The 13,005-nt window shown below is 37.0% G+C and overlaps 1 protein-coding gene across 2 annotated transcripts; it reads right to left on the bottom strand.

The window, feature by feature from the left end:
• Window positions 1-1,413: 1,413 nt before the first annotated feature.
• On the bottom strand, window positions 1,414-6,605 carry LOC104437180 (glutamate receptor 2.1). 2 transcript variants are annotated; one of them, XM_010050074.3, is made up of 5 exons: window positions 6,270-6,605; window positions 3,198-4,525; window positions 2,776-3,088; window positions 2,278-2,681; window positions 1,414-2,170 (listed from the first exon to the last, which is right to left on the bottom strand). In XM_010050074.3, exons 1-5 carry the CDS (start codon window positions 6,580-6,582, stop codon window positions 1,586-1,588), a joined length of 2,943 nt encoding a protein of 980 aa, XP_010048376.2. In that variant the 5' UTR covers window positions 6,583-6,605; the 3' UTR covers window positions 1,414-1,585. The 2 variants fall into 2 exon arrangements, with proteins under 2 accessions (XP_010048376.2, XP_018726404.1); XM_018870859.2 differs by lacking the exon at window positions 6,270-6,605 and adding an exon at window positions 4,656-6,233.
• Between the last annotated feature and the right edge of the window lie 6,400 nt (window positions 6,606-13,005).

Genomic DNA, 13,005 nt, shown 5'->3' with positions numbered 1-13,005 from the left:
AAGGTATTAACCCTATTTTAAAAACCTTTCATGCACTTGTGGAGACTCAACTTGTGTAGGCTTTAGATAATTTAGTGTGATGGAGCACCTAAGTTCCTATACTTTGCCATGCGCTCTCACCTTCCCAGTCATGGCATCCATCAATGCATCTCTTGTTTGTACTTTCCTTTTTAGAATGGGATCACTACACGCAAGCATCGACATATAGTGAAGACTATTAAGGCTAACAAAGCAATCTAGAAGGGGGTTGAATAGGTTTTGTGTTAACGAATTAAATTTTTTTGCGGAATATCAACCAATCAGCACTCAAGATGGCGTTCCAGACAAATTAGTATATGTGATGTTGGTAAATCAATCAGAGTAGAATAAGCAGATCATATAAATGTGTATACTAGTTTCGCTTATACCAAGCCTATGTCCACTCAAAGACTAATAGCCTTAATAGCAGTCGGATTCCACTAATAGTTAGTAGTTCAAGTTACAATTGGTTAGTGTAGTTCCCCTCACAGATAATTACACTATCGGTATAAAAGAACAATGCACTTACTCTTGTACACTTGACCGTAAGCAATTACAGTATTAACGAGCTCAGACTTGGGCTTTCTCTTACGATTTCCTCAACTGCTTTACTCCAAACAATGGTTGAAGCTTGTATGATGATATTTTAAAGGAAAAAGTTTTTTGGGTGGTCCATTAAGAAAATACAAAGTAAAACTTCCACACAATGCCTCTAAATAACCACAAGTGCAATAATTTTTCAAATATCCACTAAATGGGAGGATTTTTTTTTATAGGTAAGTTTTATGTTGTATTACTCAATCAAAAATAGAAAAAAAAAAAGCAATGCATAACTTCTATTTTGTTGGGTCACATTTGCATAACTTCTATTTATTTATTTGGTTTGGGGGTTCAAATTTTCATGACAATACTTATTTTGAGCCTGAAATTTGAGGGTCACTCGTGACAAATAGCCTCCTGCCTTTATGGGCCACAACCAACATGAAGATGTTAGTTTATATATTTGACCCTTTTTAAAGTTGAAAATTAATGTAAGTCCAAAGTGTCAATATAGCTATAGAAATATCGTGCTAGTTTTTTTTTTTTTTTTCCTTCTTTAAAGATCGTGCTGATATAACCACAAGTCCAATATTTATTGAAAATTCACTAAATGGAAGGAGAGTCCATAAAAAAGGTCATCACAGTTAAAATCTAACTAGTCTAGCTATGTATAGACATTATAATGCGTACTTACTCGAATTGAATAAGAACATATTTTTATGACTAGATTCACCGTTCAGATACTATACATTGATGAGCCCACGTGTTCATTTTAAGTTTTGTTGCATGAACTAGTACCGCATTTCCCCAAGCAACTAATAATTTGAGTCAAGCCGTGGTGAATAACTCGGGCTCTGCTGAATGAAAAACATCTGTCTTTCGTCCATATTGTCTGAGATTAGACAACAAGCAGTTTCAATGGCATTCCTTACATGAGAAGAGAGTGAGAGGGAAGATATTGTCATCTAGAAGTACCGACTTCAACTAGTCAAGGATTAAAGTCCAGTATCTATGGTTCTTGAGGCATCTACATCTCTTTATTTACATTGGTAGGCTCGGTGTTTATTGCTAACTCGGGGCACCCTTCGAATACATGATTAGGAAGTCCTTGCTCTGTATATGGTGCCCCTTGCTCATTGATTAAGACAACGTCGATTTGGCTGGAGTCGCTTGACGGACTCGGGGGGAAGTTGGTGTGTTCTATAATTTCAACAGCTGCAATCTCATTGGCACCATCTTCCATATTTCTATCTCTAAATCTAGCTTTCCTAAAAGTATGGGAGTTGAGGTCTCTTTGGTAAAATCTTCTTCCCAATGCAACAATTTTCTCCCGCATTGAACCTGAAGAACTTGTGACGATATGCCAATTTCTTTTGACGAACATGACCATGAAAATGAGAAGAGCTAAAACAGCAGCAACTCCAGCAATCAAGAATAGGCCCCAGAAACTATCAAGACTCAAGCTGTTGGAAGAAATTGAGTTAGCCGTTTCCAAGCAGCTGGTTTTTGGTGTAAGCCACCCATTTTCGATTGCCTTCATTTCAGGCCCTTCAGTTACGTTGAGGATTGCTCTTGAAATATCCGACACTAGCGGAGACCCTTTACGGAAAACCTGTAAACCAAAAGAAGCAGGACATGAGATTTTTCGATCAAAGAAATGGTGAATGATTCTAGTATTTGAAAATTTTAAGGGTAAAATTTGAGAGACTGAGGACTTACGAAGCCAAATCCAGCAGTTTTAAAGGTTGGGATCATAGTATATTTGTTGCAATATTGAGAAAGAACAAGTGTAATGTAGGGGACTTCGTCGATTGCTGCTGCAATCCCGCCATTTGCACTTCCATTGGAAAGAAGCGCATCACATTCTTCCGGAGACTGATAAGATATAAGTCTAGAATCGTCAAACTTCATTTGCTTTAGCATTCCGTGAACAAAAGAGCCGTATAAGTATCCCACTTTTTCTCCACTCTTTAGGAGCTGATCCACATTAGTCACAGTTGGTTGAAGATTTTGCACCACCAAAAGAGAGCTCAAGCTTGCCGTATAACTTTGCGTTAGTATAAGTACCACAAAAACCCACACTATCACAACAAATCTCGCTAGATTGCTTGATACACTCTCCCCTGCAATCCAACTTAAGGGTAAGCACATAAATTCTCCAAGAATGATATGTCAATTGTAATGTTCAATTGATCTATTAAAGTGAAGGGCAATTACTTTGTGCGAAGACCATGGTTGAAAATGAAAACCAGAAGCTTGTGCCAACTTGATGCGAGGCTGGACCCCTGAAATCTTCGTTGATTTGATGTTCGAGAATCCACACGACCAATGCTATAAACACAAAGAAGCATCCTATTGTTAGCCAAAGGTCCCAAGTGAGGGGCTTCAAGAAAACCCAAGCATTCTTGCTCTTGTTGTTCTTGTATGGCACGAGCATCGAAACACCGGATTGGGTGTATGGTAAGGTGAATTCTACGTATGATGATCTGTTCGCAATGATCGTTGTATCCGCCACCACTGCATCATAGTTCTGTTACAACAGAAGGAAGGCAGATATTTTCTTTATCAACCCCATGATAGCATAGTTAGTTTCAACATCTAAAAAAAGGAAATCAAGCACTCTCAATGAGTTATCTTACCTGGTTATATACTTGATTAATCATGTCATCATAACTGCCATTGCTACTTCCATTTGGCGAGGCAAATGGAATAAGGTCATAAGCCACATCATAAGGCAATTTTTCTATCACGGCTCGAAAGATGTCAATACAGTATCCAGTAACTTTGGATGTATTTGTGCTGGGTACAGGAGTCACCGTCACGAATTGTTTGAAACCATCCTTTACGGGAACTAAGATTTTTAACCTCTTCCCATTCGTTGGAATCTCCCATCCCCTAGGAAAAGAGGTTGAATCTCCTGGCCATATTATTGGTCCCAGATTACTCTTCGAAGTGGAATATTTGCCTATGTTGGATGAATTCAAATCTCTTAGTAGCCCATTTTCTTGCGTCCAAAACCCAATCCCTCTTGCTGCATTTCCGTTGATATTAACAATCTGGAATGCTAACGACTCTAGCTGCCCATTGACGAGGCCAAAATTTCCAGTGAGGCCTGCGAATGTCGTATTGGCTAGTTTTTGGAGAAGTTTCTGGCCATTTTGAGAGACCCCAATAGTGTCAAGATCCGTCGCATTTGTCGAAGCGTTTAACGCTTGGAAGGTAAAATTTGCAGCACCCATTTCCTCGATAGCCATTGCCAGAGCCCAAGCAGCATCATAAGCCCAGTATCCGAAAATGTTCAGCTTAGGATTAAGGACGGATGGGTTGTCTTTTTGGAATTTCACCGTAAAGTTGTCTAGGTTTTGCGTGTCCGGGACATAAGTCTTGATGCCCAGTACTCCTTGCATCGAACCGGCGACAACAGACGAATCCATCGAATTCAATCGGTTAGTAATTCCATTAGTCAAGATCCACACATAACCTTCGTTCATCATTCCTATCTCTTTTGCTTTGGCAAATAGTCGAGAACCAAGGGTAGTTGACATGTGCACGATGAAGACCCTCGTTTGCATCGTCATTAACTTGTAGAGTTCTCCTAGGATTTGATCGTCCGTGGCCGAAGGAGGTATGAGGCTCCTATAGGACACTCGCGTGTCGACTTCTTCCAAAGCATCAGTAAGAGAAGGTATGACGCCTTCTCCGAACTCGTCGTCCACATATATGAGGACAGCTTCTTTCCAGCCAAAGGCTTGCACGACCGCGCTTATGGCATTCACTTGGGACGAGTCATTTTGTGCGGCTCGAATGAAGTATGGACTCCGAATCGAACTGAGGGACGGACTAGTAGCGGAAAAAGAGATGATGGGCACATGAGATTTGTTTCCAAGGTCAATGATGAAGTCTGCTTGTACTGAACCTTGAGGGCCTATTATGGCTTGGACTTGCTTATTCTTTATCAAATCAAGTGCTGCAAAGGTGAACCAGAAAGACGGTGAAACAATAACAATACGGCAGATAATACTTGATGCAATATTATAGAAATAGAATGTTTCAGAAAAAGAAGAATAGGAGTTTGAAGTTGGAATTTAATTATTTACCTGATTGAAGGCGTTCAGTTGTTGCCTTTGACATTCATTGGCGTATGATATTGCATACCAATCAGAAACTAATTATTTCAATAAGTAAATTTAGAACAAAATAAGAGTGCATAAATTGGCCTAGACACGGTCAAGTCGATTCTTCTTTATCGTTAAGTTGACTTATTTATCTCATGGCTTCAGAAAATTCCACTCTAGAATCCAAGCCCCATTTTTAATTTTATGGATTTCATGAGGGCAGACCTACGTGATGTTATAGTATATATCAAGCCCGTCGATGGCCATATTAAACTGCTTTCATGCATTGACAATTATTTGGTGGAACTCGAAACTCTACTTGTTTTCTTTCATCATCAATACCCCACAACTTCCATGAAAATAATTAATCACTAGTTCGGCTTGACCAAACTCGTTAACCATGATTTTTGGCTCAACTAAATCCGGCCAAAATTGGCTGGAAATGATTGAATTGGCACTAAGTAAAAATGATTAAGATTAAATTGGCACAAAAAAAAAGTTTATGACTAAATTGGCACAAATACAAAAAGTTTAGGACTTTTAAAACACTTTTCCCCATGTGTTTCTCAGGATGAAACTTTGTACCCATAAATTTATGTAAATATGTATATCGGTGAAATACGAGATGATAGGGAAGATGGACTTCTCAATTCAAAGATCAATTGCTGACCGGCAACAATGCGTATGATATTATTTCAACGGTGCTGCACCCTTAAACCACAAGGAACAACACCACAGGAAAAGGTCCAGCAGATTAGAGATGTTCGGTTTGGCGTGACTGGGAAATAATTATCTCCATCAGGCTTTTATAGTTGGACGCTACCTAAGATTGATTCTCACCAATAATATTTCTCGATATAGCTTCTGAAAAGTATACTCCAAGAACTGGAACTAAATAAACTCCAGGAACTGGAAATAGATAAATAAATCAAATGGTTCCAAGGTCAAATGTTTCGCCCAAAGACCAGTCTTATTGAGAAGCACCGCATTGGGTGGATTGACCAAATCCCACGAAGCTTCCCGTCTCTCAAGCTAACCGTCACATTTCTGACTTTGAGACAAATTGAATCTTAAGTTCCAACTTGATGTTATCTTTGATTGCGTCAGAAGATGATAACGACTGCTTTTTGATAATGATAAAAAAATTCTATGACAACAAAATGTTCCATCTATCTAAATCTAGTATGCATGCCAGACAGCTAAGACAGTGAGCACAGATTGGTGACAGACACTTCTTGTTCTTGAAGACGAGCCAAAATATAGGTCTTTCCTTATTTTTTGGGCAAAATTAACCTTGGCCGTTTCTTCTTGGAGCTCTGGAAATTGGGGCTTTAAGTATCTCTGCTACGAGAACACGTATTACTTTGGATGGAACACACATTATTTCGTAGTGTCCTTGATAATTTAATTGGGAATCGTTCTCAAATTTCACATATGTTGAAGCTGAGGTGTTCATATGATTTGCAAATACGTCATTATGAACAATAATTAGACTTATCTTGCATCACACGAGCAGCTGCACAAAGATCTTTATCCTCTATTACCAATCATTGCTCTAGAGAGAGAGAGAGAGAGAGAGAGAGAGAGAGAGAGAACCTGCAGCAGCGGCGGCAATCTCATCTTGTTTGGAGTCTCTAACGTTGAGGATGAGCCTGGTCTTGTAGGAAGGGTTTGAACTATAGAAGTCAGAGAGAGACATGTTAATGCAGCTCAATCCCATCTGCCCCCTCCATGTTTCCAGATCAAGAACAACCCCAACGTTCACTGGGATTGTTTGGGCATTGTTGTTGTTACTGCTCTGTGCCATTGCGATGCGAGGGCCATCTCTGAAGGTAGAGACGATCGTGAAAAGGGAGAGAGCCAAAAAGAGGAGCTTTTCAGCATCGATCGAGGTCCTTGAAGGAATCATTGGGAAGGGGAAAGGCAAGTGTGAGAGGGAAAGACTTGAAGGATACGGCGATGATGACGATGTGTTTTATAATGGGGAGGAGCTTTGAAAAGTAAGACAAGGAATGCTGACCTTCCATTCAAGGATTGCACGACGCAGACGGGACCCATCTGCGCTTACGTAACATATAGAAAGATAATATGACCTCCGGTAGTACCGACGGTTCACGTTTCTCTCTTTGGGATTAAGAATCCCAGAAATTCTTTAACCCCGGGATTGTTTTTTCATTCTTTTTCCTGCTACTACCATCTTGTTTTAAGGAGCTAATGATGAAACTTGGTTCAGTGGTGGTATGGCTCGAGTTTAAGATCATGAAACGTGGGATCTCAAATCTAAATTTTGTGGAAAAAATACAAAAAAAAATCATAAACTTACAAATTCAGTGCTAAACATTTTAATTTTAAGTCAATTTAATCTAAATCTTTTCATATTGATACCAATTCAGTCTATCTGATCAATTTAGGCTGAAATTTTTAACGTAGACACTAACTATACCATGTGACATAACCAACACTGATGTAAATATTTTTAATAATGTTTTTGAACATTTTATAATTTTTTTCTTTGCCTTGGGGAGGTCATCGTGGCCCTTCGTAGCCCCACCAATTGCGAGCAAGGGTGCAAAGGCGCTTGCCAAATCTTGGTGAGCGTTACCTTGCCAACGACAGGCGAGGGCTTTCTAGCGCTCGCCAAGCGACGCACGTGGGTGGTCAGCGAATGAAGGAAAAACAGAAAGAACAAAGAAAAAATTAATAAAAGAAAAAAGAATATTTTAATATATATTTGTAATTGGATGATTATATCAATTACAAAATAAATAAACGAAATTTTTTCATCGTCCACAAAGTTATTTAGACATACATTATTGATGATAATGGAAATAATTTTGATTGATTAATTTTTTTTAAAGATATTTAACCAATTAATTTAGGAAAATTGTTTTCAAATCATTTATCTTTCGCCGTAGAAATGGAGCCCTAGTGTCACATGGCGGTAAGAGATTGTTGGCATCTCTTTTTTGCGGAAGAAGAGAGGTCAAGAATTCCAACTTTGAATTGGTTAGGATGGTGTTAAAGTGGGACATGAGAACCTTGCACGGTGGGACCATATTCAACGCGTGTTTAAAGTCAAACTAAGTTCCCACACGAAAGATTCTCGTAAATGAATTTGCGCTAGAAAAGAGATAATCTTTTCAGTTGTATTCTGAATAATAATTAACAAAGTTGTCATTTTCTAGAATAAAATAAGTATTTAATACTAAAGAAATTCTTGATAACCCTATACACCAAATCGACAAAAATTATGCAAAGATATAGATTTAATGTTGAAATCTAACTCTCCCAGCTAGCCAGTTAGCCTTATGGGCCCAGTGGAACCTTCTGATAAATAATTTTTGGCCTATTTATGATTTCTTTTTTCATTTTGATTTCTACTATTTTGGATGCTCTAGAGAATCTTTAGGACCTGCTTTTGTGTTAGAACCAAGAATATATACATATACCAAGAACATCTAAATCCTTGATCATTTTGTTGCCAAAATATGGCCCAAATAATTTATGATTCCATTATATTGGTGGATATGATTTGTAAACTATATAATAACTTCTCATTTGAAACAAAAATATTGCATGGTCAAATAAAACATAAAGAACATGCTCATCTAAATCGGTGGTTATATAAATTTCATGCTATGACTCAAATAATTAATGGATTAGATGACATAGGGATATATATATATATATATATATATATAAACCCTATAATATATATCTTATTTATCTATAAACCCTGCAATATCTCTTATTTATCTTAGGAGCCAAAGCAAATATGTGAGATGTCAGACACCTGCGGGCAACCCTAAGAACTCCTCACCAGATGGTCCAGTTAGTTGTTTTTTCTTCCTTGCTTTGGCTGAACACCGGAGAAAGGTCCTTGCCTACGGGAGTGGACATCTTCATGTGAAGGTAGAAATCTGTCTTTGTCCCACCTTGTTTACCTTGACCGATTCAACACGAGAACTCCACACAGGACAATCATCATTCCACGATAACCTTATAATCAGTTCTTAACCACCTAATTGCAAACTTTGCTAGAATTCAATCATTACGCACCCAAGAAACCAATCCTATAGTAGATTCAATAGGTATGTTAGGCGATAAATATTTCCGGTGGTCACTCCCTTAAATGCCTTAAGTTGTAAAGCGAGCAATTGACTAAAATTCAATAGTTGAAATAACTAATAAAAAATAGTTTCCATAAATTTTTTTATTTTTTTTTGGGTTTTTTAACTTAACACCCTCCTCAAGTTGAAGTTGAAGGGACGCCCGGGAATATTACCGTGTTGAGTAGAGCCCTCAAGTTTTGGAAGAAGTATAGAAAAATTCGAAAGCAGATGAAAATATCTGTATGGAACCAAACTTGTTCACCTATTTTTGTTATTCTTGTTTGAGAGTGACTTTTGTGAGTTTCCAAGAAGCTTCGTGTGCCTTGAAGTCAAAACTTTTGAATTGAATTTTTCCCGATAATTGCATTGTTCCCTATTACTTATAGCTTGAAAGGAACACATCTGGAGTTCATGACCAAAATGCAACCGTCTCTGACCTCAGCCATTGATTGGGTACATAGCAAGCTTGAGCATTATATCAATATATTCTGAGTGTGTGTATTTAATGCATCTCTTTGTAGAATTCACCTGGCAGTTAATTTACAAGTTATCAACAACAAAAAATACTAATAAAAAATATGGAAAATTTAATTTAGGAGAAACTAAGTACCTGGCCTCTTGACTTTAGATACAAGTCAGTACAACAACCCTTGTTGAGGTCATCCAAGTAATTAAATTAGGAACCACGACAATAAGATTCTCAATATGTTTATGAGTAGGGACATGGTCGTAATTAAATGTGATGGATGATGATGGGAGCCTGGATTATGTTTCGGCTTGCATCTTTTATGAAGGTCAACAAGAAATTGAGTCAGAACAACAATTACTTGGTTCATACGATTAGTCGAAGTCATCTGACGGTTGATACAGACTGGACGATTATTTAATGACGGGTCACAGGAGTCCTTTTCATTTGGCTGTCCCATGTACTTGAGCAGTACAAATAAAATAATAGTAAAAAATCAAGAATAGAAAAACATAGTGCCCATGATTCACGGGAATGCTCTAGACCGTTCGATTTGGGGCTGCACACCACAAGAAAGTTTTTACTAATTCATAAGCATTTGTTTTATGTGTGTGTGTCTAGTTCGAGATTATCGTAAATACTAGTGAAATGTCCGTCTACGAGTCAAAGAAAACGAACTTATATGTTTTCGAAAATCATATGAGATATTCATTTTTCAAAAATTCATTTATTTAAACCGATAAAAAATTCATGATATTAGAGTATGATATCCTCATCCTGTTATATTTGCTTTCATAAATTGAAAATTGATGAGATTTATATTTGATCATGAATAAAATAAAGATAGAAAAAAAAAAAAGGTGAGGGTTTTCTATTTTTCTTTTATTGTACGTGCAGAAGAAGGTAGAAGAAGAATCCATATTGGAGAAAAAGAATCAAGGTGGGGCCAGAGTCAAAGTTTTGACTTTGGGCACACACAATACAAAAGGTGTGCTCTTAAGGGGAAAAGAAAAAACCTACGAGAGAAAAAGGAACCGCACGTAGAAGCTGTGCGAAGCCTTGAATAAGAATGGGAAATCACATGTACATAGACCAAAGATGAACGCCGAAGTTCCTAATTTTGGCATACATAGAGCGTTTTTATTTCAAGCTTGAATGCGCGGTAATTTTGTGTAGTGATTTTATATCTTAATAATTTGTTTATTTATAAACACTTCCTTTTTCTTAAATTTTTCTTTCATCTCATATATTTAAACTATCTTTTTTAATTATAGTAGATTATTTTTTGGCTTTCCAAAAGTATGTCCAGATAAGAAGAAATTTTTTCTTCATCTGATTTTGTTTAATCCCCTCGGGGTGATTTTTGGTGACATAAATTGTAAGATTTATCAAATATTATATTCCAACAATGTTAAATCCCAAAAGATATTAAGTGGAGGGTGACTAACTACAGGATCGTTAGTAAACCTGTAAGTAAACCCTCTCATGAGCGAGCCGAACTCGACGAACAGGCCCTAGAATGAGTTATCGGAGAATACGACAAGCAATAGAATGATAAACTAAATAGGACATAAAAATGAGACTTGATCATGATATTAATGTCCCTTTATTGAGCTTAAGAGTGCAAATATCATATAATAAAGAAAAATATTGTCCAGGCCACAATTGAGACAAAATAATATACGTTCAGAATTATGGTAATTAAGAAGCACAATTTATGAAAAAAATTCCTTTTTGTCTTATGAGAAAATAATTTTGCCAATTACACTCTATCTTTTGTATAATGATATTTAGAAAATTGAACCAACTTTGATATAATATCGGCCAAATGATGCATATTACAATTAAGAGACATATCTCCAGCACAAAAAGAAAAAAGACCCGAATTAAAAAAAGAAGACGTTGTGAATTGACTATGCTTCTTTGGAATTAAATAATGTGTATCTTCCACGTGAATATTATATTGTGATCATCTATGATTTTTTTTTTTTAATCAAGGATAGAGGAACATATGACTCTTTGAATGGACTATGCTCTAAACTTGACTTTCAAACTTGTGAAATTTTACCAATATCAAAATGAACACGGTTATAAACAAAACAGACGGTTTCAAACTCTAAATCTTGCAAAATCAAGCATTGGACAATTGGAGTTTAAACTCTTATCTAATTAAAATTAATCAAGGAGAATTATTACGAGTTCAACAAGAGTTGAAGTGTGACATGAATAAGAACTTAGATTTATAATTATTTAGTCAAATATTCCGTCTATTTAATAAGATGAATGTTCTTATTCTCAATTGAACGTGGAAAGGCCATTGAAATTCTACACATTGGTGGTTGTGGTCTTCATCAGCTGCAAATGTCTACTTCGAGTTGAATCTTTCCAAGTCTCTAAGTTGGAAACTTGAGTTTCTTATCATTTGAAATTCAAGACTTGAGCGACAAGTTTAGAAGCATATGAGTCATGCAATGTCATATTGGCAGTGCCTGTCTGCTAGAACTACCGTAAAATTTCCAAGATTAGTTTAACTGCTAATTACAAGCAATGAAAGTATTGTTAATTCACTAGTAATTATTTCTAGTATACATCGAAACGTCATAGGCTTGTAATGTTTGCATTGTCCCCGTAGGTTATTATCAAGTAAATTCTTAGAGCTTGTTCTGTCCCCTTCACCTAATAATCTCATAGAAAAGAGTCAATATGTGTCATTAATGGCAGTATCAGAAAATAACACTTGATAATGAGATCCAACCTACTAAAACTGAAATATCTTAATGAAAACTACTAAAAACTGAAACAAATCACCTAATATCGTAACATAATCATTAAAAAGAAGTAAGATAAGGAAATTGAAATATATGTTTCTTAAAAATATGCTTCCCACATCATTCCCTCCCACTAGGATCAGGCAAGCTGTTTGCTTTGTCATCGGCCACGGGCATGGGTTGACTTTACCAAATCCAGTGAGGGGGCACTCTTGTCATTGCCAGATTTGGTGAGGGGTCTCGCTTGGTCTAGAGGCTAGTTAAAAGACTAGTACTAGCCCTCACTAGAGGCCGATGAGGGCGATCCTTGCTTGTGGCCGGTGATCCCTACTGGCTATCGCCAAGGCTTGGTGACCGGCAGATGTAGGATAGTTGCTGTCCACGTTTGTCAAAATTGGCTGGAAAGATTACATATTGACAAAATCTTTAAAAGATATATGATTAAAATGATGCAATCTATAGATGTAGGATTGAATTAGTTGTTGTATAATAAATTTAAGAATTTTCGACAGCTTTTTCTAAAATTAACTTATAATATCATCTTTCCATCGTCACAAAAATTTAAAACATTTTTCTCTAGAAATTCTGTCCCCAGCTCAAAGTCCATCATTTTTGGAAGTTTCGACTTTTTAATCACTTTGCTGGCTACCCACCATGTGAGGCTCGCGAGCACACTCTCGACCGGAACCCGAGAAACACAAGTTTGTCAACGATCGTATAGCCCCACAGTGACTAAATTGTAACGTGAAAGCAAGACGAGGATGATGAAAAGGAAAGCCAGCACATAAATTCAATTTCTCTTTCCATCTCAATCTACTCCTGGACGAGATTTTTCCTCTTTACTCCCGACAAAACGCTAGACTATTTACTTCTTTTCTCCGTCAAGCACGTGGCCCGTACTCCGAAAATTGGTCAATTGAAGGACCCCTTTCCTCAAGCGGATTTGAAAAAGGGATTGCAGTTTTCCTTTCGCATCCTTCCCGGTG

The sequence above is a fragment of the Eucalyptus grandis genome, chromosome 3, assembly GCF_016545825.1.
Source record: "Eucalyptus grandis isolate ANBG69807.140 chromosome 3, ASM1654582v1, whole genome shotgun sequence".
Classification (NCBI taxonomy): Eukaryota; Viridiplantae; Streptophyta; class Magnoliopsida; order Myrtales; family Myrtaceae; genus Eucalyptus; species Eucalyptus grandis.
Note: the sequence above shows the minus strand (reverse complement) of the source record. Positions and strands in the feature narration are given on the sequence as shown.